This window comes from Prionailurus bengalensis, chromosome C1 (assembly GCF_016509475.1).
Source record: "Prionailurus bengalensis isolate Pbe53 chromosome C1, Fcat_Pben_1.1_paternal_pri, whole genome shotgun sequence".
Classification (NCBI taxonomy): domain Eukaryota; kingdom Metazoa; phylum Chordata; class Mammalia; order Carnivora; family Felidae; genus Prionailurus; species Prionailurus bengalensis.
In genome coordinates this window covers 97,403,475-97,430,610 of record NC_057345.1, presented here as the reverse complement: position 1 = coordinate 97,430,610, position 27,136 = coordinate 97,403,475, and the positions used below count along the sequence as shown (strand labels likewise).

Genomic DNA, 27,136 nt, shown 5'->3' with positions numbered 1-27,136 from the left:
ATGTTTGAGAGGTGCAAATTATGTACATTAACATCTGGGCAAATCCTAGGAAAAGAGAGCCCATAAAATGCCTTAATTCTACTCCTGAACTAATACCGTTGTTTCAGAAAAGCATCCCATATTCACTTAGCCTAATGGTGCAAAATGATATTATTTTAAAAGAAAATGACTGCTAATACCTATTATCAGCCCCATTTTCTGGCTGGGAAAACTGAGGCCTAGGTACGTGGCCCAGTGTCAGCAAATAAATGGCACAGCTGAGATCGCGACTTAGCTTGATTTCTAGGGTCCAGGCTCTTAACTCACACTATTCTGCCCCCAAAGGGTAGGTCCCATTCACCAGAATATTAAGTCAGGGAAATGTACTTCATGACTAAAATAATTTGATTGTCAAGAAAATATTCGTGTTATTCACAAAGTAAGAAGTGTTTTCTAGAAATATGTCGGGGAACTATATAAAAACAGAGATACCGCATGGGGTAAATCTTGATAATGTTCCTTAGACGCAGTCTCTTTTGAGAAATAATTTCTATCAGAATTACAGAACTTTAGAGATAAAACGCTTGAGCCCAACTCAGTTACTTTATATGGAAGGCCCAAAGGGACTGAGTAGTTCATATCAATACTAAGAATGTATCAGGCTATGAATGGGAAGTCAGAAGAAAAGGATTCTCCATAGTTATACTAATTTAAATTATTGCTTTGCTGTGCTGTGCTTACATCTGGTTTTCATCTTTCTAAATACGGCCTGGGCCTATTCAGGAGAAAGATTTACAGTTAGTTAAATTATTATGAAGTCAATTATAGACGATATTTCCACCTGTGTACATCATTTCTAAGGTAGATTTAGATCTGCTTCTTAAAAACAAATTAAAAAAATTAAACCTACTTAATCTGCAATTTTACTTTGGAAAAGATTTATCATTTTAAGTAAATCACCACAAAAATGAACTTCTGCCTTATGCACGCTCTCTGCGCACCCCTCTCAGCTGGGTTCCTCTGACCGCGTCTACCCTGGTTTCCTCCATAGGCTGCACACGCTCTGATTCACCACCTCTCATACTCCTGCCAGGAACATCTCTTTGAAACACAAGTCCACGATGATCATCCCGGCAGTGAAACTATTCTGTAGCTCTCTATCGTTTCTGTGATGGACTCCAGCTCCCTCAGAACGGCCGACTCCGTCCTCCCCAACCTGTTCCTGCTCCCCTCTGCTCTCCCGTGCCAGCTGCACCCAGCCAAACCGGGCCACTGGCAGGACCCAGGCCATGCAAGGTCAATGTGCAAAGGTTGCTCCTGCTTCCTTTCCCTTTTCATCTGCCTCATGAACACCTCTTCGTCTTTGAAGACTTGTTTCAGGCTTAACCTCCTATCTGAAGCAGTATCTGACACTTCCTACTACCCACAGTGGTAAAATTGATTGTTTCCTTCTTCAGATCCGTGTGAGGCTGGTTTGTACTTATTTATTTTCCATGTAGGTTTAATTATCATTTTTGGTTGCACAGCCTATGGACCCTGTTTATCTCTGTATTCCCATCACCTACTGTGTGTTAGGTAGATCGTAGGCACTTAATCCCTGGTTTTGGAAAAAAGTGAGTGAATGAGTGTTGAATACAAATGGAAGAAACCCAGAGTCATATGAACATGGGGATGAAGGAATAACTTTTCAACATGGTTTGGGAAGGTCCCAGTTTTTTAGAAAATTCAAATTTATTTTGTCGCATGCTCTCCTGAAATATTCCACAACTACTTACGTTTATCTTCATATAAAGTCTTAGATTTCAGGTAGACCTCAGAAGGATCCAATTTCGGGGATCCTGACCTGATAATGCTGGGTGGAAAAGGCATAGGCTGGGGAATGGGCTCATTTATGGCCTCCAAACTTCCTGAATTTTCCTTTTTATCTGTTTTCTGAAATGGAAAAGGGCCTTACTTAGTATGTGTTTAAAACCAGATGGTTGATTAGTTCATCAAACTATTGTGTGACCCGGGTATGTCAACTGATTATAGGTGAGCAGGTGGCAGGGTCAAAGCCACGGCATATTTGCAGTCTTGTCAGAATTCACCTGCATAGCCGTGTGTGCTTGGTTAAAACATATTTTACTTAAATTAGAAAAAGTTTATAATGATGTCAACGGAAGGGCCTGCATTAGTCCTACGTTTACATGACCTTGCCCTTTTCTCCACCACCAAGACACAAGCTGACTTTGAGAAGATGAACACAGGGACGCAACGCAGCACTGCTGGGCGGGAGGGAGGACCTTCGTGAAGGTCTGGATCGGCCCCACCGCCCCCACTCCCTCCATTTAATTCCCCGTGAAGATATCTGAGATCCCATGCTTTCTGAGAAAATGGAATAGGAAGTGTTAACTCTAACTCGGGTTACAAAGAGGACACTACGAATCCCCTGCGTGGCCGATTCAAATACGTGAAGGAGAAACGCACCACGCCGGGCAATCCAGCAAGGGAAAACGGGAGCATGTTTTCCTGTTTTTTCCAATCTGACAAAACTTTCCCAGAATAACAGCCAGGCAAAATGATTCAATAAAATTTTGAAGGTGAGATCCAATACACAGCCGAAGAAAATAAATATGGTTTTGAGAACAGCTGGTTATTCTGAATTATCGCTTGTGGGGGGCGGGGGGGGGGGGAGGGAGAGGGGCAGGGGGAGATTATAGATGTTTCTGAAAAAATAATGCTGAGGAGGATGGAGCACCGGGGGCAGCTTATGAGGGAGTGGTATGAGGACAGTCGCTACGAGTGTTGTTCCCGGGGGCACCCTTCACTGACCCAGACCTGGTCGGACACCAAGAAGAGGAGGGCGGCCTCCTCCCCCCTCCCCGACACGTCCCAGGATTCTGTCAGAGCAGGCACAAGGTCATCGGTTAGAAAGCATTGGGGTCACCCTGGCTGCTCTTGGCGTCTATCATGAAACAGACTGGCAGCACAGAAGTTAAAAAACAATGACTAGGGGAACCAGAGAAACCTAGGAGAACACAGTGCAATTTTAACTAAATAGGCAGAAAGCATTTCTGTTCACACTGGCTGTTAAGGGGTACAGTCTATAAAAATGCAGAATGTTTCTGTCCTTTTGATCCATGAAACAGCAAATTTGTAGAGGGTCCTATTCGGTGGACTAGAATTAATGCATTTTCTCTCTGATGGTCCTTTCTTTAAGCCTGTGCTTTCTGGTTATGGAAGACCATCTTTCATTGGGAGATGACAGGCTCCCAATCGAGCAAACTAGAACTAAATTAGGTTTTAATACGTAATTGTCTTTATATCCACACCCATATAATTGTGCGTATTCTGGCAGCTACATGTCTGCACCTAGCACATTTTCTTTCCTGGCACTGTTTGCTGTGCCCTTTTTTAGGTCTTATTTGCGATACAGGTCCTTAAATAGGCTACTCAGTTATTCAGAAGAACGCCAAAGAAAATGCTGTTTCAAGTCTGACAGCCTTTCACTTTGATAACAGGCAGATTGGGCACCGAGGCCCCAATTACTCTAGAAAGTCTTGTTTAGTCCATTGTAAGAAGGTTCTCTCAACGTGGGTATTTATGGTCCCCGTGAAATGACATGAACCTCCCACTTCTCTTTGGGCATCGGGGAAGAAGCAACAGTTTTTATTATCTGCCCTAACATTCAGCCCCTCCTTACCCTTGCTCCTCTGAGACGTAAAGAAAACAGAAGGACCCCTAAGTAGGCACTTTCGTGTGTTCACGTTTCACCATTTAGAGGACAGGGCTGTTGGGAGTATGGGCCTCGAGTTTTCCTTCAACAGAAATACTTCACCGGGAAAGCACACCTCCTCTCTAACTCACACGCTTCCCCAGAGCTTCCGATACAAGCCCAGGGCAGAATGCCTCCTCACTTCTCCCAGTCGATAGTCACCACCACAGAGGGCTGCTCTTAACGGAGGGGAACGTGGCATCTCCTTTGCTGTGTTGGGAAGAAGGATTTGAGGACCACTGTATACTCACCATCTTGGCAGTTTTAGTTGGTGAAGGAGGACCTTAAAAAAAATGAGCCAAATTTTAAAAACAGAAGAAGCATTCCCAGATCACAAGTACTGCTCATGTCTATGATAAAACTAGCTTCAACTTTTAGTGGGCTAGTAAATTCTATGGCCAACACCCTCTATGTGCCAGGCATTGTACATATATTATCTCATTTCATTTTTCTGACAATCCTAGGCATAAATGTTACTATAGATCAGGTAAACAAAGACTCAAATAAATTATATTACTTCCTTATAGCACAGAACCAACACGTAGCAAGGGAGGAAACTGACATCAGTCCTATCTGACACCAAACCCTGGTCTCTTTGTTGTATTTGTCGGAACCCTGGATAACTCTCCAGCACTCACAGGGGGATCTTCCCCCAGCTCTGAGCACATTCTACAGTATCACCCAGAGAAGAAACAAAAATAGTTCAAAGAAATGAGAAGAGTGAAAAACATCCCAATGAAGTTCAACTGCTCATTTGCCTCAAAAATGAAAACTAAAAGCCAGAGAGAGAAGTGCGAAGGGCTAAATTTTATTCTTTCAAATACTAGTCGTTCATAGGTATGGATTTACGAAAGCCCATCAAAATCCAACTTTATGATTAGTCCTCGGAACTGGATTTATGTCTGCGAGCAGTTCGAGTCAGCTGATGACCTTGGAAAATAAAAATTATATTTCTCTCACATGAGTACTGTGGGATTTAATTAACATTTACGGACAGATACTAAAGCTTAAGATAAAAGCCTTATGAGCACCAGCTATCATGATTGCTTTTACAGAACAGATTAATACACCATCCAACATTTTGCGTATTCACAGAGACGCTAGCTCTTTGAAAACATCTTCGGTACATTACAGAGGTCCAGATGAAGTACCACTGGTTGAAAGCGTCTATTTCTATTACTGTCATCAACAGAGAAGATGCAATGAAGAGGACACGTTTCATTTGAAGCAGCATAATGCTGCGACTCTCTCTCATCACGAAAGCCGTAAATCAGATTTTAAAGAAGATACGGAGGGAAGAAAATCCATCACGGACACGAATGAAACCACCAATAACTGGAAAAACTGCTGAAGATACTGCTTAAGGAAGCAGGCAGACGGAACCTTAAGGAAAATGCACACTAATTACCAGTTAAATCGGCTGGGAAAAGAGGGATTCTGCCCTGGAAGGAAGGACGATTAACAGATATAAATGCATGAACAATGAAGCGTTTTCCTTGTGCTTTTACTCACCTCCTCTCAAGATAAGCAATGGTACATCTGCACCTACTGGAAACTGCTTTAGCACCTCTACCACTTGGAGATGTGTTAAATTCTGCACATTTTGATGGTAAATCTCCTTAATTATATCCCCCTTCTGTAGGCCTTGACACCACTGACTATCCAATATCATTTTGACCTTCTGTCCTGTTGGGCTGTCAGCAATTGCAAACCCAAAGCCTTTAGGGCCCTTAATCAGAGGGATAGTCACTAGTTCAGGCTGGGAGCTGCCTGATGATGCCATCGATGCTCTCTGCTCGCTCGGGTCTGACGGTCCATTGAGACGGTCACTGATCAAGGCGTGTCCCGGTTTTCCATTCTGGTCCAGAACCACTGCTCCTGACTTAAAATCCTGAGTATTCACACAAGTGTCTCCCTTGGTTAATGACTGTCCGTTGATGACAGGCGTAGCAGCAACAATGTCCACAACAGGATCTTCATTGTCGTCAGGGAGTGGATACCCACGACATAAAGTGAGGTTTACATACTGATTGACAGGTACCAATTGAAACATCTGGACAACATCTGCATGGGTGTGACCAAGGACACAGTTGCCATTGATGTCTACAATAACATCACCTGCGAAGACACAATCGTGTTCAAAACATATTAAAGCCACCAAAGTAAGTTAATTTTCTGTTGGAGGAGGAACAAAAATCAATTTATCATCTAAATCTGAATTCTGGAACCCTCTTGCTATTCATTAACTGCTGAAAAGACAGATTTTGAACACAGACACGTACGTCATTCTCCCTTCTGTGGTTCTTCTCTAAAAAGAATACAAATGTATAAAACCTTAATTATCTCTGCAGCAGAGTTATGACCTCAAGCTCAAGGGAATCATTTGGAAAATAACTGTAGATTCACACTGTCACTGTTAGTATATCCTCTGAGTCATACCTAAGCAGTCACACAAAGCTAGGCATGGAGTATTCAGCACGTGGAAGAGGAGGAAGTAATTCCATCAGCTACTCGTACAAACAGGCCATCTTTATTTATTTTATTTATTTTTTTTTTTAATTTTTTTTTCAACGTTTATTTATTTTGGGGACAGAGAGAGACAGAGCATGAACGGGCGAGGGGCAGAGAGAGAGGGAGACACAGAATTGGAAACAGGCTCCAGGCTCTGAGCCATCAGCCCAGAGCCCGACGCGGGGCTCGAACTCACGGACCGCAAGATCGTGACCTGGCTGAAGTCGGACGCTTAACCGACTGCGCCACCCAGGCGCCCCAGAACAGGCCATCTTTAAATACCACCTTATTTCTTCATCTTAAGAGGCCATTAATTACAAGGGGCTTACAAATTCTTCCTAGTTTGAATAATGTAGGCCTGAAGAGGAGAATAATGTAAAGTTATGAATCACTTTGCCTTTAGCATCCCTTCTTTTCATAGAGATTTTCAATTTATTGTACTCAGACTTCAAAAGGAGACACACGCGACAAGAAAACTCAACCCAAGTGAAGAACGTATTATTTAAGACACTGAAAAGTCAGCTAAACTAATTCTTGTAAAATTCGGTTTTGCTTTCCTGATATACATTGCTCCGACCACTTTGTTCCAGAATCATTGCTACTTGACGTTCATCAGCAGGGAGGTTTCTTTTAATGTAGCCTTAACTTTTAAAATCTGTCCTCTAATGTCTCATCCATTTGCTGTTTTTATTTGAATGTGATTATTTAAAAGGTTATTGCCAAGTAAAGATGCTTTAATTTGTTCTGATTGCACGTAGGCTTTGAAACATCAACACGAATGGTATTTAAAAACAAATGTGAGTGTGCAGAAATTTGTTTCATAATCTATGAAGACACAGAAATAATTAGACTAATAAGAAACAAAGTTCTGACTTTTCCTCCCCTGGTAAAAGTTTCCAGAATGTCCACAGAAGTATTGTATTGCTATGCAAATTAGACATCAGTTTTAGACATATCTGCATCTATATTAAGAAACAGCATATACAAGAGCTACAAAATGTTTTGTGGACAAAATATTACAGAAGTCAAGACTGGGGCGCCTGGGTGGCTCAGTCGGTTGAGCGTCCGACCTCAGCTCAGGTCACGATCTCGCGGTCCGTGAGTTCGAGCCCCGCGTCAGGCTCTGGGCTGATGGCTCAGAGCCTGGAGCCTGCTTCCGATTCTGTGTCTCCCTCTCTCTCTGCCCCTCCCCCGTTCATGCTCTGTCTCTCTCTGTCTCAAAAATAAATAAATGTTACAAAAAAAAATTAAAAAAAAAAAGTCAAGACTGAAAGCTTAAAAATTATTACTATTAATTTTAATCTCTAGAGTTTGTTACTCTCATAAATAAAGAGCGAAAATAATTTTCCTTATAAACGTAACTTTTGATTATTTTAAGTTTTCTTGTTTTAAGTCTCTGTCACTTAAATGGGAAAGCATAATATGAGAGATGTCATATCCTAATTGAAAATAAGTTGATATATGCCATCAAAAGTACTATGACAACTGAACTGTCCAAACGGGGGACTCACTTGCATGGTATATGAAATACCAGAAAAGTCCAGCAAAACGGCACAAGAAGCAACCTCAGTGACACAGTAAAATCTTTCTGGAAAAAGGTGCTTACACCTCCCCCACAACTGTAACTGGTCTTGAACTTCCTCTAACCCCCTCAGCCATAAAAACTGCCAGCCATATAAAAATATCTAACAATTACCCAGTAAAGACTTTGGGAAAACTATACAAAAGACAAATTTACACAGCCCTGTAAAAACGGTAATTTCATGTCTGTAATTCTTAACATGGGAGTTTAATTTTACTAACAACCAATAAGACTGAGGAAGCAAAAACCAAACAAAACAAAACTTGGGAAAATTTGTGGGACATCATTTGTTTGATAATCACTATAAACATCACAATGGATCATTTTCCCCAAAGATCACAGGTAAATATTAAATAGTTCCAAAAGTACCCTACATCATCAAAGAAAAACAACCAGTTTTCTGAGATGATTAAAAAATCTTTATCTTAGCACGAAGAGCTGTCTCAAGGTGATACAAATTACTCCAAAAATTAATACATTTCATATGTTTTTTCCAAGTTTGCACTTACTTGTAAAAAATGGCCCTCTCTCAAAATTACTACGCACTTAAAGGATAAACTATTTTAATACAGGAATTTTCCTACCCTGTTGTATAATTTAGTTCTCTCTCTCTCAGCTATATATATATATGCATATATGCAAATGCATATGCATATTTTGCATATGTAGTTAGAACATATGCAAAATATATTTATTACATGTAAGTTTTATAAATGTATGTATAAACAAAACCTTTTCACTATAGTTTTTGTTGACAGTATCATTACTCTTCCAGTAATTCTGAAAAATTTGCTACCTGGTGCAATTTTCCCATCCTGAGCTGCAGGACCATCTTTCAGCACATTTTTCACTTGTAGGAACTCATCAGGCCTATCTCCACCAATAATGGTAAAACCAAATCCCATCGTGCTTTTCTTCAATGATGCTCGAATAAGGATGCCTTTCAGCTGTGATGGATCTCGAGTAAAGTGGGATTTTTCCATATCTGTACCAAAATGAGAAATGGGTTTGAGAGTGAAAACACTTACAGTGAAGATGGCCCTCAAAGTCAAACTTTCAAGACAGTCTATATAAGTAGAAGAAATGATAAAAGAAAGCACATTAGAGAGAATCTAATGCTATGGAGCAGAATTTAAATTAGTAAACTATAAATCACTTGAAAAAAAAAAAACAAAACACCTTAGCCAATGGTTCATTTCTCTTTTATAGGACTCTTCTATGTTATGTGAAAGGTAAAAACACCTACTTTATCACCCCCTCATTGCCCAATTTGTTTGTCCTTTTTCTCATCCCAAAGAGTCCTTCATATGAAGTCCAAATGAGACACCTGAGGGACCACCTTTATTATTAAATTCCTTAAAGTCTTGGACATCATTCAGCCATACATTTCATTTAAAAAAGCATCTACTGAGCTCTATTGAGAAAACACTGTTCTAGGAAGATGAAGGCAACTGTCACAAACTTATGAAAAAGAATATACTGGGAGCTTTTTATAATTCACAACTCAGGCTTTCTGTAGCCTTCAATTCGTATCTGATGTGAAGGCATGAATCCCTGACCTACCAGTAAGTAGCTTCACATTTCCTTCCCTTTTATTCATGTTCAGTAAATACTTTAGGAAGAAAACAAACATAGCTCCATTAAAAAGCCTATTTTTAGAGGTTTCCTCAGATGATCCTAAAACTAAAAGTGATCCATATTTGCAAATAGCACCACCCTTCTCTCTCCCCTCCTCTCCTTGACCACGGCTGTCATTAGGGCACTGTGACAGGGGAGGGGATGGGAGGGGGAGGGGAGGGGAAGGGGAGGGGGAGGGAGGGGGAGGGGAGGGGAGGTACCTAATTCATGGGATTGTTACAGGGATTGAACTAGGTAAAGCATCAAAAGCACGGGCAACAAGGCCTGACAAACAGTAAGCGCTCAATAAATGCAGATGACCACAAACACATACATGCTGTCTAAAGAAGGAGGTTCCTGGCTTACAAACGTGAATACTTCTCCATGTGGCAAGCATATCGTTGGAACGGATGCATCAAACAACTGCAAGATGCTATCAAGGCATCTGAAGAGGGACTGTAATATTAATAACCTTGCAGAGATATTGAGTCTTAGATGAGAAGATGTACACAAAGCATCCAATCGAGTACCTGACCCAGTATCTCCAATGAACGGTAGCCATCATTCTTCCAGAACTTCTATCGCTTCTAGGAAGCTTTTCTTGCCCTTCTCATAGTCAGATTTAATTTTTCTCTCCTTTGTTCCAACTCTCTCCTCTGTTAATGTCTGTTATCATACTGTACTAAAATTAGGTGTCTAGTTCCCTGCCTAAACTGTGAACTCCTGAAAGACAAAGGCTGAGTCATTCTTCTTCTTTTAATGCCCAGCTCATAGGAGAGAGCCTGGTTATCTAAATTAATAGCACGCGCATGGTCCCTGCCCTCAAGGAGCTTAGAGTTTAATGAGGGAGAAAAAAATCTCCCTTGACATGTGCTATGAACACATGGGCACTCACAAACTGTATATTATAATACAAAGAACTCTGAATTTAAACTCCGTAAAACTAGGTGCAAATTCGGGCTTGACACTCACTGTGCTTCTAAGCAAAAGGCTTATCTTTACTAATGTCTCTCCTGTGCAATGGGGATTCATGTTTCCCCCCAGTTAGTATCCTCTGTTTACCCTCTTTCAGTCAAAGCTATAAAAACAGTTGACTATACCCATCGTCTCTGCTTCATCACCCACCATTCCCTCTTCCTTCTGCTGCATTTTTACTTCTTTTCCACTTGCTCTTGCTAGAGTGACAGATGACCTCCATATTGTCAACCCCACATACACTTTTCAATTTCCACCTTTCTTGACTTTTCAGCGACATGGGACACACTCAACTTCTTTTGGAAACTCATTTCTTCTCCTGGCTGCCTCCACCTATGGCCGCATCTCTTGTTACTACCCCACAAATCTCTCATGTGCTAGCTATTCCTATCTGTTCTTTGGCCCCTAGACCACCATTTCATGCACCTATGGTTTTATACATTCCGTTCCTTTTAACTCTTCCTGACACTTAAAGATCCACTTCTAAAGCGTCCTCTGCTTTGAAAGCTCCTCTGTGTCCTTGACCTGCTCCACCAAAGGAGAGGCGAGCACTCCCTCCTTTATGCCTATTAATACATCTCTATTAATACAACATGTATATCTCTATTAATAACAAGGAAAGTATTGGCCACCATTTGCCGGATACCATTGTAAGCACTTTATACATACTAATTTGCATGCTTAGAAACACCTTCAGAGGTAAGTGTTATTCTTATTTCTATTTTATGGATAAAGACACAAAGAGTTTAGGGAACTTATCCAAGGTTACACAGCTGGGATTCATACCTGATCCGTCGTCTGCACATTTAGCTGCTATCTAAGGATGGCACCTAACACCATATGTGGCAACCATTAATTTCCTATATTAGAATGTGAACTTTTTTTTTTTGTATTGTTTATTCATTTTTGAGGGAGAGAGAGAGAGAGAGCATGAGCGATGGAGGGACAGAGAGAAAGGGGGACAGAGGATCTGAAGCAGGCTCTGTGCTGACAGCGAGCCCGATGTAGGGCTTGAACTCACCAACTGTGAGATCGTAACCTGAGCCGAAATCTGATGCTTGCTCAACTGACTGAGCCACCCAGGCGTCCCCAGAATGTGAATTCTTGAGGGCAAGACCTAATCATTTTTGAGTAACATGTGACTGGCAAAGCACTGGGCATACAGCAGGTGCTCAAAAATATTTGTTAAACTAAAAATGCTTACTAAATCAAATGGAAAACTTAAGGGATGAGACTATGTTTTTGAAGAGTAGCTGTAAGAAACAAGTGCTTCTTGGGGCGCCTGGGTGGCTCTGTCAGTTAAACAGCCAGCTCTCGGTTTTGGCTCGGGTCATGATCTCTCTGTTCTTGAGTTCCAGCCCTGCATCAGGCTCTGCACTGACAGCAGGGAGTCGGCTTGGGATTCTCTCTCTCCCTTTCTCTCTGCCCTCCACTGTTTGTGCACACACTCTCTCTCTCTCTGAAAATAAATGAATAAACTTAAAAAACAAAAAAGAAAGTGCTTCTCTCATTGGCAACAGAAGTGGGGAGTCTACTTGATTATTATAATATGTGTAGACAGAACCCTGGTTATTTAAAAAAAAAATTTTTTTTCAACGTTTATTTTATTTTGGGGACAGAGAGAGACAGAGCATGAATGGGGGAGGAGCAGAGAGAGAGAGGGAGACACAGAATCGGAAACAGGCTCCAGGCTCCGAGCCATCAGCCCAGAGCCTGACGCGGGGCTCGAACTCCCGGACCGCGAGATCGTGACCCGGCTGAAGTCGGACGCTTAACCGACTGTGCCACCCAGGCGCCCTGACAGAACCCTGGTTATTAACTACAGATGGAGCAGGGGGAAGGGATGGGGAGGGATGAGTAGAATGTAAGAAATTCCTGGGCAGCTTTTTCAAAATACACATGGCTAGGCTCATCCAAATATCAGGTTCTATGCATTTTAAAAATGTCCCCCAGGGGCTCAGGCAGTTAAGCGTCTGACTTTGGCTCAGGTCATGATCTCGCAGTTCATGGGTTCAAGTCCCTCATTGCGCTCTGGGCTGACAGCTCAGAGCCTGGAGCCTGCTTCGGATTCTGTGTCTCCCTCTCCCTCTCCCTCTGCCCATCCCCCACTTGCATTCTGTCTTTCTCTTTCAAAAATGAACGTTAAAAAAAAATTTTTTTTTAAATGTTCACCAAATGATTTTGAATTACTAATATCCTACCATTCCACCTGAAAATCAATGATACAGGCAAATAATATGGTGGATTTATTCATATCAGTTCACCAAGAATCCCGGATGGTTACAGACCTCAGACCTAAGCGTTAACTTGGGAGAAGCTCACCATGAATTAGAGATCTCACACTGTCCTGGCCTGAAACCCTGGGAAACAATGCAGTCTTCACACAGCAACCTCAAACCCGTAACAAAGCCATGCAACATCTTCCACCAACAATTTCACACTTTCCATATGAGCAGCATAGAAGTGGCAGGACTCTCAAAATGTTGAGATGTTTCATTAAGATAATCCCCATGTTTACAGTGATAACAATGAGACATTCTCTGTTGAACTTCAAAGCCCCAACAATAAAAAGTTCAAGCTCGCTTTCATTAAGTCAATAAATAAATTTCACAAGGTATTCTTGGGAGAAAGGATTGAGGGAAAAGTTCTACCTGGTTTTGAAGGCCCGGTATCAGCCTGTCCTAACTGCTTTTTCCGTTTGGCTTCCTCCACTGGATTTTCAAACTGGGTTTTCTGGTTAAGGTGACTGTAAAATGTGGGAAAATAAGCATTTCAGTTTAAGAAGAAAGAATTATGGTATTTTTAAATAGACGCTTATTCCACTCCATCCCCATATGGTTAAGGGGCAAACACGTATCTGTAGACTCCGGAACTTAGAGAAGCTGAAAGACGGTAGATGGTTCTGGCAACTAAAGAAGGGCCCATGGAAGACACCTAGGGTGAAAGCTGCTGAAGGATTCACTACAGCTTCTGAATCAAGGAACCCCACAGAGCCAATGACAGTTTTCAAAACCGGAGGAGAAGCCCTCACATTTAATGCAATCAGAATGGTTGGCAATGGATCAGTTCATTTTCTAAAAAGCAGTTAATGGTAGGAGGATTTTAATTCAAGTTTTGTTAAAATGAAGCAGCTATAAAGCCGCTTTTGGAAAAATCTGAGTACAGCAGCTTTCTAGAATCTTACTATTATTTTTCCAACTGACTCACCCACATCAATTTAGCAGAGCAACTAAGAGAGAGATTTGCTTGTATCAATTTGTATCACAGAACTTTGCCACACTTAAATTTTGTCATAATTATGTAATAATTAATATAATTAGGTAATTACATATAAATTTGACTGGTATTTCTGATTTAGGAACATTCACGACTGCTGTGGAAAGCACACAGCCACGGGGAGACCAAGGGAGAGCGGCTGGCCAACAGCAGTCAATGCATGGCGGGCAAAAGTACATTTCCCTGGGGCGGGGGGAAGTGGGGGGGAGCAGAACACCGTTTTGTCTCGCAAAGTCAGTCAAGTGGAAGCTGGGTGAGAACACAACTACTGTACAAAAGTTGTTTCAACAGGTTTCATACAGAAGCAGTGGGGTTTACATTCTAGCACTTCCACGGTACAAATATATTTCAGCCAAATGATACGCATTTTCCGGTAGAATCCATTTTAACAAGAAGTAGCATTAGCAACTACCAACGATTAAACAGCAAATCATGAGACTCTCAGATTATGACTGCTTTTCGATAGGCTGGATATTACAAAATTTGCACAGAAACAGTTACACAACTTGGATAATTACTTTGCCATCTGTGAGCATCAATGGTGCTGATGGAAGAGGACAGCAGGGACCCGTCAGGTATGCTGACTTTATGTCATTCAGGCTTCTAGGACATTATTAACTCTGCAACAGATGTAGTTACTTCGTTTCAGGGTCTAAATATGGCAAGTTCTACCTGAAATTCTTTGGGTGGTGGTTTCACTAAAAGTAAACTTCACTAAAAGTAGGGTTCCGTTTCCTATCGAGGGGGACCCCTGGTCAGTGAGTTAACTGTTAAACCCTCTGGGAACATGAAGATCTTTGGTGTTAACTTAAGTACTGTTTTCAACATTATTTGTTGGGTACTGACACGTCACAGATTCTTGAAAAAATAAAACCACCAAAAGTGACACTCAGAAAAGAATGAACCTGTTTAGGATGAACCCTGGCCTGCCTTAACATCATCAGCTGGAATGACTCATTTTGCCAGCTAGGCATTAAAACATAAGAAGTAGCAATTTGTATTTATACTCTTCATAATGTGTGGGAAAGGAGGGGAGGAGTACTCAACTGAATAATCCCTTTCCTGAAAATTCTTTGACAAAAGGATGTAAGATTCTAGCGAAGGGAGTAATTGCACCTGTCACCTTAAACTACTTAGATTAAAATGCTACCCAAATAACAAAACAAAAAAGTAAAAAACAAAAACAAAAACAAAAAAACAAAAAAAACCGCCCTCCTTTTCTTTTGGTTACTTATAGCCACAATATTGTTAAGATATAACAGATTTTGTTTTCCATATAACTAGCTATGGGGAATAAGAGAGAAGAAAATCACAGATTACCAGAAAAATTAAAGAAGGGGAGCAAAGAAGCATGATTATATAGATACCTTGGAATCTCATCCGTATTAAAATTTTGTGTATAATAGGTAGATTTAAAAAACTCATCTCAACAAACAAAATCTGTATTCTTTCATGAAGAATTTGAGATATTAAAGCAGATGAGTACTTTGACTTGGAAACCGACGAGCATCAAGACATTGAACGCAACCCTATGAAACAACGTTTCCAAGTACGTAAGCATTCTTATAGAAGGCCTGCCATTAGATTTCTGGAACAATTTTATTTGCAAAAATAAATTAATCCATTTCAGAATCGCATCCCCGAAAATAAATACTTGCAGAGAAAAAGTGCCATTGCAGTTGGTGTTACTACTACAAGGCTCCTGCCAAGAGCAATCATTGTGCCATCTGGTTTGACAAACCGAGAGAGCCAAAGAGTAGCCGTTCAAGTAACAGCTTTTTATCTCCATCAGTAAACTCACTGCAGATGACTATGGTCGGGATTCAAAACCTAACTAATCTGGGAATCAAGCCACACTCCATGGCTCAGCTGACTCCATACTAATGTGCATCTTGAGTACAGCCTGCTCTTTCTTAATCTAATAAATTACCCTCCTGTAAAATGAGCTGGTTCTGGGGCCAATCATACAAAATCATGTTGCTGCTGCTTTTGCTTCTAATTCAGGCTATTTCACATGCTCTGTGACAACTAGGAACAGGTCACTTCAGGATTCGCCCTGAGGTTGCTTCAGTGTTGTATCTTTGCTTAATGAGAACCAGATCATTTAGCCCAAGATTTTATAACAGGCAAATGACTTTCACCTCTTGACCATGTATTCAGATTTACTTGGAATGGACAATAAAAGAATGAGAATCATTATTGCAGAAATTTGTTCAGCAGTGTCAATGGCAATTAATAGTTTATTGAAGCCACATGTAAATAGACCAAACAGCTAGGGGGAAATATCCCACAAAACCTTTCAGTTGGCCTTCAAATAGTCCTTTGACTCGAGAAGCGGTGGTTTCTTTAACTAAATATGCTTTAGGGAAAAAAACCAAACAAACGAAAGAGCCGCTGTGTACTTTTCACACCACAATATCAGCAAGATATTAAATAACACAACAAAAATAAAATTAGCATCGCCATCTGAAGGAACCAAAGTATCGACATCGTGAAGTTCTCTACCTACAGGTCAAAGTGAGTCGTTTTCTTAGGGTACAGGTTACAGTTTAAGAAATCATTCCAAATATCTAATCACAGTGACTCATATAACAATCTACACATTAGGATAAAGACTAGACGTACACTTGAAACCACTGTAATCTTGTGTGTCAACTATATTTGATTAAAAAAAAAGAGGAGAAATATAACAGGAGTCAGAGATACTGACTTTAGGGATCAATACTAGGAAATGGCATTTGTTCACGCCACAAAGTGATGAAACAGTAATCGGCAATTATAAAACTAGAAGATTCTCCTCTTTGCTATTTTTTCAGGTAATGATATTCTGCCTTCACCACCTCGGCAGTAGACTGAGACTCCTACCTACCGGGAGGTATATATGCCTACGGCTATAGGGAGGTACACAGCAACATTTCTGACGCGATTATTTGCCGCAGGTCAAAATTCTACCTATAGCATCTGGAAAGAAAGCCATCCCGACGGTCATAACAGGGGAGCAATTGGCTAAATTAAGAAAAGGGAAAGAAACACTGCATGTTGATGTTATCCTGATTTCTGTGACTAACACAGGCAGGTGTTTGTGCTCAGCTCCTACATGGAGTTATGTTTAAATTTAACCATAGCAGCTGTGTAAGAGGCAACTTTCTTCCCCTCAAAAGAATACTAAGCTTCCCTGGATTAGTTCCTTATGAGACAGTACGCTCCTAATCCTGTACTCCCCAACTTTGGATCGTTACGGCACGCTGCCCTTTCCCTGTCTTCGCGACCAGATAGCTGTAGTGTTGGAAGTGACCTTAACGTTTCATCTAGTCCGTGCCCTCATGTCACTGTTTCCTATATACTACTTTTCTCTTTAAAGGCTGTAGTGGTAAAGGTAACACTTGCAGCTATTCGTCAGCCTGGCAACTGCCCTCTTACTCTATTTACTTCAAAGCCAACTTTTGGGGAGCCCAGAACCACGGAGATAAATGCTCGCTGCCCCTCCTTCTAATTCCCCTAGTGGAGAGCCTTGAAAGCTGCACTGCAGAAGCATGAAGTGTTGTATTCTGTATTCCCTAAAGCTGTATAACGAGGGAAAAACATTTGGGAGGATAGTAACTGCGGTAACAAACTTACTCGACATAGTACGTCCCATACTGAGGGTCCTCGATTTTCTCCCAGCCATAAGGAAGTTCTGTAAATTAAAAAGAGAAATGGAGTAAAATGCCAGATTCCACACCAGCAGAAAAGAATTCACCACGAGTGAATTGAAGTGTCTTTTATTTCAAGACGCTAACATTTGGGAGACCGACAGAAAGCTGAGGACTCACTTTCAAAGAACAAACACAGTTTGAGTCTGAGTGGCTTCTTCAATAGCTAGTGAGTGTCTCAGCAGGTAATTAGAAGCCCAGAACAAAAGATGACATTCAACTCAAAAGCGTTGACATGAATCCTAAGCCATAAAAATGTTAATTATTTAAAAAATCATCTGGTATGGATCTTTCATTTAAACAGCTTTATAATGGGGCACCTGGGTGGCTCAGTGGGGTGAGTGCTCAACTCTTAAACTGGCTCAGGTCATGATCTCATGGCTCCTGGGTTCGACTGACAACGTGGAGACTCTCTCTCTCTCTCTCTCTCTCCCCCCTCCATCCCCCCCCCCAAATTGAATAAATAAACTTAAAAAAAAAATAAACAGCTGGGGCGCCTGGGTGGCTCAGTCGGTTGAGCGTCTGACTTCAGCTCAGGTCACGATCTCACGGTCCGTGAGTTTGAGCCCCGCGTCGGGCTCTGGGCTGATGGCTCAGAGCCTGGAGCCTGCTTCCGATTCTGTGTCTCCCTCTCTCTCTGCCCCTTCCCCGTTCATGCTCTGTCTCTCTCTGTCTCAAAAATAAATAAACACTAAAAAAAATTAAAAAAAAAAATAAACAGCTTATAATGCTGATGCAAGTCACACCCTATAGTTCAATACAAGCAGCAGCTATGTGTTCAATTTTTCACTATTATACATACGACTTGTCAATGATTTCTACTATTCTGACCCACTTCTCCCCCTAAAAAGAGTGCAGCCTTGGGGCGCCTGGGTGGCGCAGTCGGTTAAGCGTCCGACTTTAGCCAGGTCCCGATCTCGCGGTCCGTGAGTTCGAGCCCCGCGTCGGGCTCTGGGCTGATGGCTCAGAGCCTGGAGCCTGTTTCCGATTCTGTGTCTCCCTCTCTCTCTGCCCCTCCCCCGTTCATGCTCTGTCTCTCTCTGTCCCAAAAATAAATAAACGTTGGAAAAAAAAAAATAAAAAAAAAAATAAAAAAAAAAAATAAATAAATAAAAAAAAGAGTGCAGCCTTGGATTTTTGCCATTTCAGGTGGGCAATCTAGATTTCCTTAAAATCTAAGAAAAATACCTACTTTCTCTTGCATTAATTTGAGTTTCTGAATGAAAATGTAAAATAACCACCACAGCTCCTTGTGTAGGATCCGTATTTGTGTCTGGTAACAAAGGAATATCGTATGCAGGATTATTATATATTATTTAGCCCAGGTAACTAATAAAATATAACCAGAAAAACCAAAGGTAGCTGAATTTCTGATAGTTAAAAAAAAATAAAAAATTCCAGTCTTTCCAATAGAGACCGAAACTGTCAAGAAAAAAAATCCTCTTCCTTTCCACTCTGTTTTCCTAGTTAAAGCTTCTGAAGAGTCATTTTATTAGTGAGACACAGATTTAGTTGGCAGGAATGTTCCTAGCAGGTGGTTTTAATGCTAGCAGTTTACATGTAGGAGCCCAGCAAGAGGGAGTTTTTTTTTTTTTTCTTCAACGTTTTTTATTTATTTTTGGGACAGAGAGAGACAGAGCATGAACGGGGGAGGGGCAGAGAGAGAGGGAGACACAGAATCGGAAACAGGCTCCAGGCTCCGAGCCATCAGCCCAGAGCCTGATGCGGGGCTCGAACTCACGGACTGCGAGATCGTGACCTGGCTGAAGTCGGACGCTTAACCGACTGCACCACCCAGGCGCCCCAAGAGGAAGTTTTTTAAAAACCCAGTTATACACTATGATGATCCGTATTTTTATTGTCAATTTCTTTGAGAATGTTCTTCTGCCAGGCCAAAACACACACATGTGCGTGTACACACACACACACACACACACACACACACACACGACGTATGCTAGACAGCAAATAGGCTTAGAATATATCCAAAGATTTATTAATTCTTTATCACTTAGCTGCAGTTTTGATGCATGGACTTTGTAAGGAAAAATTTCACTGTAATGAACCTGACAAGCTATCCAGACTATTATGCTAATAAAATCATTTCACATTCAGAATAAAAGGAGAGAATAGATGACTAGCCACTGGATGAAAAGCTCTGAATCACCTTCATCCCCTTTCTCCCTCCTATTTTTCTGCCTGTGTATATATATTGATTGGTGGTTTTGAAGCTTGGTGAGTTTTTGTGGTTCTCCTTTGAAGGACCTGGCTGAAATGTCTGAGGTGGAAAAGATGAGAATCGTTGAAAACGGCTGTATGAAAACAGAATAAAACAGCTGAGAAGAACTGAGACGCACTTCAGTTCGCTTTGATCTTCCACAGCTATGCAGCAAATAACTGTCAATTAAGTAGGTACGATAGTTTATACCAAGCAACTGTTACATGGGTAGGAGTCTTTGCTGGCTTATTCTGTAAAAAATAAAAAAAGGTCTTTCATAATATTACCAAAGCATTAACATTAAGGATCTTCCATGAAAGAGATTTTTTTTCTTTAATAGGAAGTTTCTTGAAATAGCACGGGAACTGAATGGTGCTGAGTAAGGATGGGTGCTATTACTGCACCATGGCTGGATTTATGCTTTGTCTTTAGAAAAGTTTGCAGAATTGCAAGAACTGTAGACAGAGCTGAAACATTCCACTTGGTATCTAAACAACTTGCCAAAAAAATGTATTAATACTTAATACGGGTACAAGATCGACATAAATAGATTCCAGTGTTAATCTGGAGTTGATTCAGCATTTTAATTAGCAACTAACAGATAAATCACAGCCCTTTCTTTAGGAGAGTAAACAAACTGGTACTTTATCTCCTGGGTTACTTACTTAAAAATTTTTTTATGTTTATTTTTGAGAGAGAGAGAGAGACAGAGGGAGAGTGAGGGTGCCAGCAGGGGAGGGGAAGAGTGACAGGGAGACAAAGAATCCCAAGTAGGATCCACACTGTCAGCTCACAGCCCGATGTACGGCTTGAACACATGAACTGTGAGATCATGACCTGAGCCAAGACCAAGAGTTGGACGTTTAACTGACTGAGCCACCTAGGCGCCCCGACTTACTTTTTTATTATTTATTTGTTTTTATTTTGAGAGAGAGAGAGAGAGACAGAGAGAGAGAGACAGAGAGAGAACATGAGTGAGCAGGGGAGAAGAGCGGAGGGAGACAATATCTTTTTTGAAAAATTTTTTAGATGTTTATTTATTTTTGAGAGAGAGAGAGACAGACAGACACACAGAGCATAAGCGTGAGAGGGGCAGACAGAGAGGGAGACACAGAATCTGAAGCAGGATCCAGGCTCCGAGCTGTCAGCACAGAGCCCAACGCAAGGCTCGAACTCACAAACTGCGAGATCGTGACCTCAGCCAAAGTCAAATGCTTAACTGACTGAGCAACCCAGATGCCCTGAGAGAGAGAATCTTAAGTAGGCTCCGTGCTCAGGACGAAGCCCAGCGCAGGACTCAATCCCACGACCCTGGGATCATGACCTGAGCCAAAATCAAGAGTTGAACGCTCAACCGACTGAGCTACCCAGGCACACTTCTGGGGCTACTTTTAGTTATGGTTTTAAACCTTTACTACTGATACCTTTAGCCAGTTTTCTGCAGAGCAGTTTAATGCAGATAAAGGAGCAGTTATTACTTGCCCATTTAAAATAAAGTTAATAAAAGCAAAATTAAAACACTTAGTGATTTTATACACTATCCACTGGCTCAATTAATTCACCGACTTCCTCTTTTCCCTTTCCCTCTCTTCCTCTTTCCTTCTTCCTTATGCAAAAATAATTAGAAACACAACCCAGTTCTTGACCTCAAAAAGTTCACAGTCTAAGCAGAGAAGGAGAGAAGAGAAATTACATAATCAAGATAAACACTAGCTTTTTGGGGGTGTGCAGTGGAAGGATACCAATTGGCTCATAAGAGTAGCTACCAGGAAAGTCTTCTAAAAGAGGGTGATGTTTGGGCAGTCTTTAAGGATGATTTGGAAATGGAGAGAATGGGGTCATTCCAACAGATCAAAGAGCACTGAGGGGTTAAGAATGGGTGGCATTTTCAGTAATTACAAATAATTTGACAGGACTGGAGTGAAGGCTGTGTGCAAGCTGTTTATCCTATAAGCAAGCATCAAACCACATTTCTTGAGGGCCATGTTAAGGATTCTGATCTTTATTTAGATAACAATGGAACATTAAGTTCATATTTGAGAAAGATTATGGGGCCGCAGTAGCAGAGGATGGAATCGATGGAGTGGAGAATAAAGACCGACAAATTAGAGAATGGTTAATAGCCTAGATAAGGAGTCATGAAGGCTGGAACTAAGGCAGTGGTAGAAGGAATGGAGAGAGAGAATGTTTCATAGAAGGCAAAGTAACAGGATTCAGAGACTAACATAAGATCGAAGGAGGAAAAGACAGGAGGCGGCCAAGATGATGCCCAGGTTATTGGCTCTTCTGGCATGAGACCGATACATTAACAAATATTTATTGAATACCTACCATGAGAGTAGCTGTGGGAATAGGAGAGAGGTATTAATTTCCATTTAGAGGCATTTAGGGGAGAAATCGTATGTAAAAACTGCCTAGTACATTCCCCAGCACCAATGGACACTCAAGAGATGGCAGGTGTTTATTTACTTATTTAATTTTTTTTAAATATGAAATTTATTGTCACATTGGTTTCCATACAACACCCAGTGCTCATCCCAACAGGTGCCCTCCTCAATGCCCATCACCCACTTTCCCCTCCCTCTCACCCCCGCTGCAACCCTCAGTTTATTCTCAGTTTTGAAGAGTCTCTTATGGTTTGCCTCCCTCCCTCTCTAACTTTTCTTTTCCTCTTCCCCTCCCCCATGTCTATCTCTTAAGTTTCTCAGGATCCACCTAAGAGTGAAAACATATGGTATCTGTCTTTCTCTGTATGACATATTTCACTTAGAATAAGACTCTCTAGTTCCATCCACGTTGCTACAAAAGGCCATATTTCATTCTTTCTCATTGCCAAGTGGTATTCCATTGTATATATAAACTGCAATTTCTTTATCCATTCATCAGTTGATGGACATTTAGGCTCTTGCCATAATTTGGCTATTGTTGAAAGTGCTGCTATAAACATTGGGGTTCAAGTGCCCCTATGCATCAGCACTCCTGTATCCCTTTGGTTAATTCCTAGCACTGCTATTGCTGGGTCATAGGGTAGATCTATTTTTAATTTTTTGAGGAACCTCCACACTGTTTTCCAGAGTGGCAGCAACAGTTCCCATTCCCACCAACAGTGCAAGAGGGCTCCAATTTCTCCACATCCTCTCCAGCATCTACAGTCTCCTGATTTGTTCATTTTAGCCACTCTGACTGGTGTGAGGTGATATCTGAGTGTGGTTTTGATTTGTATTTCCCTGATGAGGAGTGACATTGAGCAACTTTTCATGTGCCTGTTGGCCATCTGGATATCTTCTTTAGAGAAGTGTCTATTCATGTCTTTTGCCCATTTCTTCACTGGATTGTTTTCGGGTGTGGAGTTTGGTGAGTTCTTTATAGATTTTGGATACTAGCCCTTTGTCTGATATGTCATTTGCAAATATCTTTTCCCATTCCATTAGTTGCCTTTTAGTTTTGTTGATTGTTTCCTTTGCAGTGCAGAAGCTTTTTATCTTCATGAGGTCTCAATAGTTCATTTTTGCTTTTAATTCCCTTGCCTTTGGAGATGTGTCGAGTAATAAATTGCTGCGGCTGAGGTCAGAGAGGTTTTTTCCTGCTTTCTCCTCTAGGGTTTTGATGGTTTCCTGTCTCACATTCAGGTCCTTTACCCATTTTGAGTTTATTTTTGTGAATGGTGTAAGAAAGGGGTCTAGTTTCATTCTCTGCATGTTGCTGTCCAGTTCTCCCAGCACCGTTTGTTAAAGAGACTGTCTTTTTTCCATTGGATATTCTTTCCTGCTTTGTCAAAGATGAGTTGGCCATACTTTTGTGGGTCCATTTCTGGAGTCTCTATTCTATTCCATTGGTCTATGTGTCTGTTTTTGTGCCAATACCATGCTGTCTTGATGATTACAGCTTTGTAGTAAAGGCTAAAGTCTGGGATTGTGATGCCTCCCGCTTTGGTCTTCTTCAAAATTACTTTGGCTATTCGGGGTCTTTTGTGGTTCCATACAAATTTTAGGATAGCTTGTTCAAGCTTCGAGAAGAATGCTGGTGCAATTTTGATTGGGACTTGCACTGAATGTGTAGATTCTTTTGTGTAGTATCGACATTTTAACAATATTTATTCTTCCAATCCATGAGCACAGAATGTTTTTCCATTTCTTTGTATCTTCTTCAACTTCCTTCATAAGCTTTCTATAGTTTTCAGCATATAGATCTTTTACATCTTTGGTTAGGTTTATTCCTAGGTATTTTATGGTTCTTGGTGCAATTGTGAATGGATCAGTTTCTTTGTCTTTGTGTTGCTTCATTATTAGTGTAGAAGAATGCAACTGATTTCGGTACATTAATTTTGTATCCTGTGACTTTGCTGAATTCATGTATCAGTTCTAGCAGACTTTTGGTGGAGTCTATCAGGTCTTCCACGTATAATATCATGTCATCTGCAAAAAGTGAAAGATTGACTTCATCTTTGCCAAGATTTCCTTTGCCTTTGATTTCCTTTTGTTGTCTGATTGCTGATGCTAGCACTTCCAACACTATGTTAAACAACAACGGTGAGAGTGGACATCCCTGTCGTGTTCCTGATCTCAGGGGGAAGCTCTCAGTTTTTCCCCATTGAGGATGACATTAGCTGTGGGCTTTTCGTAAATGGCTTTTATGATGTTTAAGTATGTTCCTTCTATCCTGACTTTCTCGAGGGTTTTTATTAAGAAAGGATGCTGAATTTTGTCAAATGCTTTTTCTGCAACAATTGACAGGATCATATGGTTCTTATCTTTTCTTTTATTAATGTGATGTATCACAATGATTGATTTGTGAATGCTGAACCAGCCCTGCAGCCCAGGAATGAATCCCACTTGATCATGGTGAATAATTCTTTTTATATGCTGTTGAATTCGATTTGCTAGTATCTTGTTGAGATTTTTTGCATCCATATTCATCAGGGATATTGGCCTGTAGTTCTTTTTTTTTTTTTTTTTTTTTTTGCTGGGTCTCTGTCTGCTTTGGGAATCAAAGTAATGCTAGCTTCATAGAATGAGTCTGGAAGTTTTCCTTCCCTTTCTATTTTTTGGAACAGCTTGAGAAGGATAGGTATTATCTCTGCTTTAAATGTCTGGTAGAATTCCTCAGGGAAGCTATCTGGTCCTGGACTCTTATTTGTTGGGAGATTATTGATAACTGATTCAATTTTTTCGCTGGTCATGGGTCTGTTCAAGTTTTCTATTTCTTCCTGTTTGAGTTTTGGTAGTGGGTGGGTGCTTACGAATTTGTCCATTTCTTCCAGGTTGTCCAGTGTGTTGGCATATAATTTTTCATAGTATTCCCTGATAACTGCTTGTATTTCTGAGGCATTGGTTGTAATAATTCCATTTTCATTCATGATTTTATCTATTTGGGTCATCTTCCTTTTCTTTTTGAGAAGCCTGCCTAGAGGTTTATCAATTTTGTTTATTTTTTCAAAAAACCAACTCTTGGTTTCATTGATCTGCTCTACAGTTTTTTTAGGTTCTATATTGTTCATTTCTGCTCTGATCTTTATGATTTCTCTCTTCTGCTGGGTTTAGGGTGTCTTTGCTGTTCTGCTTCAGTTCTTTTAGGTGTGCTGTTAGATTTTGTATTTGGGATTTTTCTTGTTTCTTGAGATAGGCCTGGATTGCAGTGTATTTTCCTCTCAGGACTGCCTTCGCTACATCCCAAAGCGTTTGGATTGTTGTATTTTCATTTTCATTTGTTTCCATATATTTTTAAATTTCTTCTCTAATTGCCTGGTTGACCCATTCATTCTTTAGTAGGGTGTCCTTCAACCTCCATGCTTTTGGAGGTTTTCCAGACTTTTTCCTGTGGTTGATTTCAAGCTTCATAGCATTGTGGTCTGAAAGTGTGCATGATACAATCTCAATTCTTATATACTTATGAAGGGCTGTTTTGTGACCCAGTATGTGATCTAGCTTGGAGAATGTTCCATGTGCACTCGAGAAGAAAGTATATTCTGTTGCTTTGGGATGCAGAGTTCTAAATATATCCGTCAAGTCCATCTGATCCAATGTATCATTCAGGGCCTTTGTTTCTTTATTGATCCTGTGTCTAGATGATCTATCCATTGCTGTAAGTGGGGTATTAGAGCCCTCTGCAATTACCACATTCTTATCAATAAGGTTGCTTATGTTTGTGATTGTTTTATATAGTTGGGGGCTCCCGTATTCAGCACATAGACATGTATAATTGTTAGCTCTTCCTGATGGATAGATCCTGTAATTATTATATAATGCCCTTCTTCATCTCTTGATACAGCCTTTAAAGTCTAGTTTGTCTGATATAAGTATGGCTACTCCAGCTTTCTTTTGACTTCCAGTAGCATGATAGATAGTTCTCCATCCCCTCACTTTCAATCTGAAGGTGTCCTCAGGTGTAAAATGAGTCTCTTGTAGACAGCAAATAGATGGGTCTTGGTTTTTTATCCATTCTGATACCGTATGTCTTTTGATTGGAGCATTTAGTCCATTTACATCCAGTGTTATTACTGAAAGATATGGGTTTAGAATCATTGTGATGTCTGTAGGTTTCATGCTTGTGGTGATGTCTCTGGTACTTTGTGGTCCTTGTAACATTTCACTCACAGAATCCCCCTTAGGATCTCTTGTAGGGCTGGTTTAGTGGTGATGAATTCCTTCAGTTTTTGTTTGCTTGGGAAAACTTTTATCTCTCCTTCTATTCTGAATGACAGACTTGCTGGATGAAGGATTCTCGGCTGCATATTTTTTCTGTTCATCACATTGAAGGTTTCCTGCCATTCCTTTCTGGCTTGCCAAGTTTCAGTAGATAGGTCTGCTACTACTCTTATGTGTCTACCTTTGTAAGTTAGGGACTGTTTACCCCTAGTTGCTTTCAAAATTTTCTCTTTATCCTTGTATTTTGCCAGCTTCACTATGATATGTTGTGCAGAAGATTGATTCAAGTTATGTCTGAAGGGAGTTCTCTGTGCCTCTTGGACTTCAATGCCTTTTTGTTTCCCCAGATCAGGGAAGTTCTCAGCTATGATTTGTTCAAGTATACCTTCAGCCCCTTTTTCTCTCTTCTTCTTCTGGAATTCCTATGATATGGATATTGTTCCATTTGATTGAATCACTTAATTCTCTAATTCTCCCCTCATACTCCTGGATTTTTTTATCTCTCTTTTTCTCAGCTTCCTCTTTTTCCATAATTTTATCTTCTAAATCACCTATTCTCTCCTCTGCTTCTTCAATCTGTGCTATGGCCGCCTCCATTTTATTTTGCACCTCGCTTCTAGCATTTTTTAGCTCCTCATGACAATTTCTTAGTCCCTTGATCTCTGTAGCAATAGATTCTCTGCTGTCCTCTATGCTTTTTTTCAGGATGGCGGGTGTTTAAAAGTCAGAATTGATAGAACAAAAATGAAGAAGATATGGTGAGGAAAAAGTTAAGGATGGTAACTGGTTTGGGGTCATGGGCATGACGTCAGTGTTGAGGGCAGGAAGGGAGGGTACACAGAAGATTCAGCTCAATTTGGGAGGGAACACATTTGAGGGGCCTATGGA

General features: G+C 40.7%; 1 protein-coding gene across 3 annotated transcripts in view; it reads right to left on the bottom strand.

The window, feature by feature from the left end:
- Nucleotides 1-27,136, bottom strand: part of MAGI3 (membrane associated guanylate kinase, WW and PDZ domain containing 3) — a 248,819-nt gene that overhangs the window by 31,555 nt on the left and 190,128 nt on the right. For all 3 annotated transcript variants that reach the window (XM_043575877.1, XM_043575875.1, XM_043575876.1), the window contains exons 7-12: nt 17,313-17,370; nt 13,070-13,164; nt 8,623-8,811; nt 5,246-5,851; nt 3,985-4,016; nt 1,755-1,911 (exon numbers count right to left, since the gene is read on the bottom strand). In XM_043575877.1, coding sequence (XP_043431812.1) covers nt 1,755-1,911; nt 3,985-4,016; nt 5,246-5,851; nt 8,623-8,811; nt 13,070-13,164; nt 17,313-17,370 — 1,137 coding nt within the window. The remainder of the gene's footprint in view (nt 1-1,754; nt 1,912-3,984; nt 4,017-5,245; nt 5,852-8,622; nt 8,812-13,069; nt 13,165-17,312; nt 17,371-27,136) is intronic.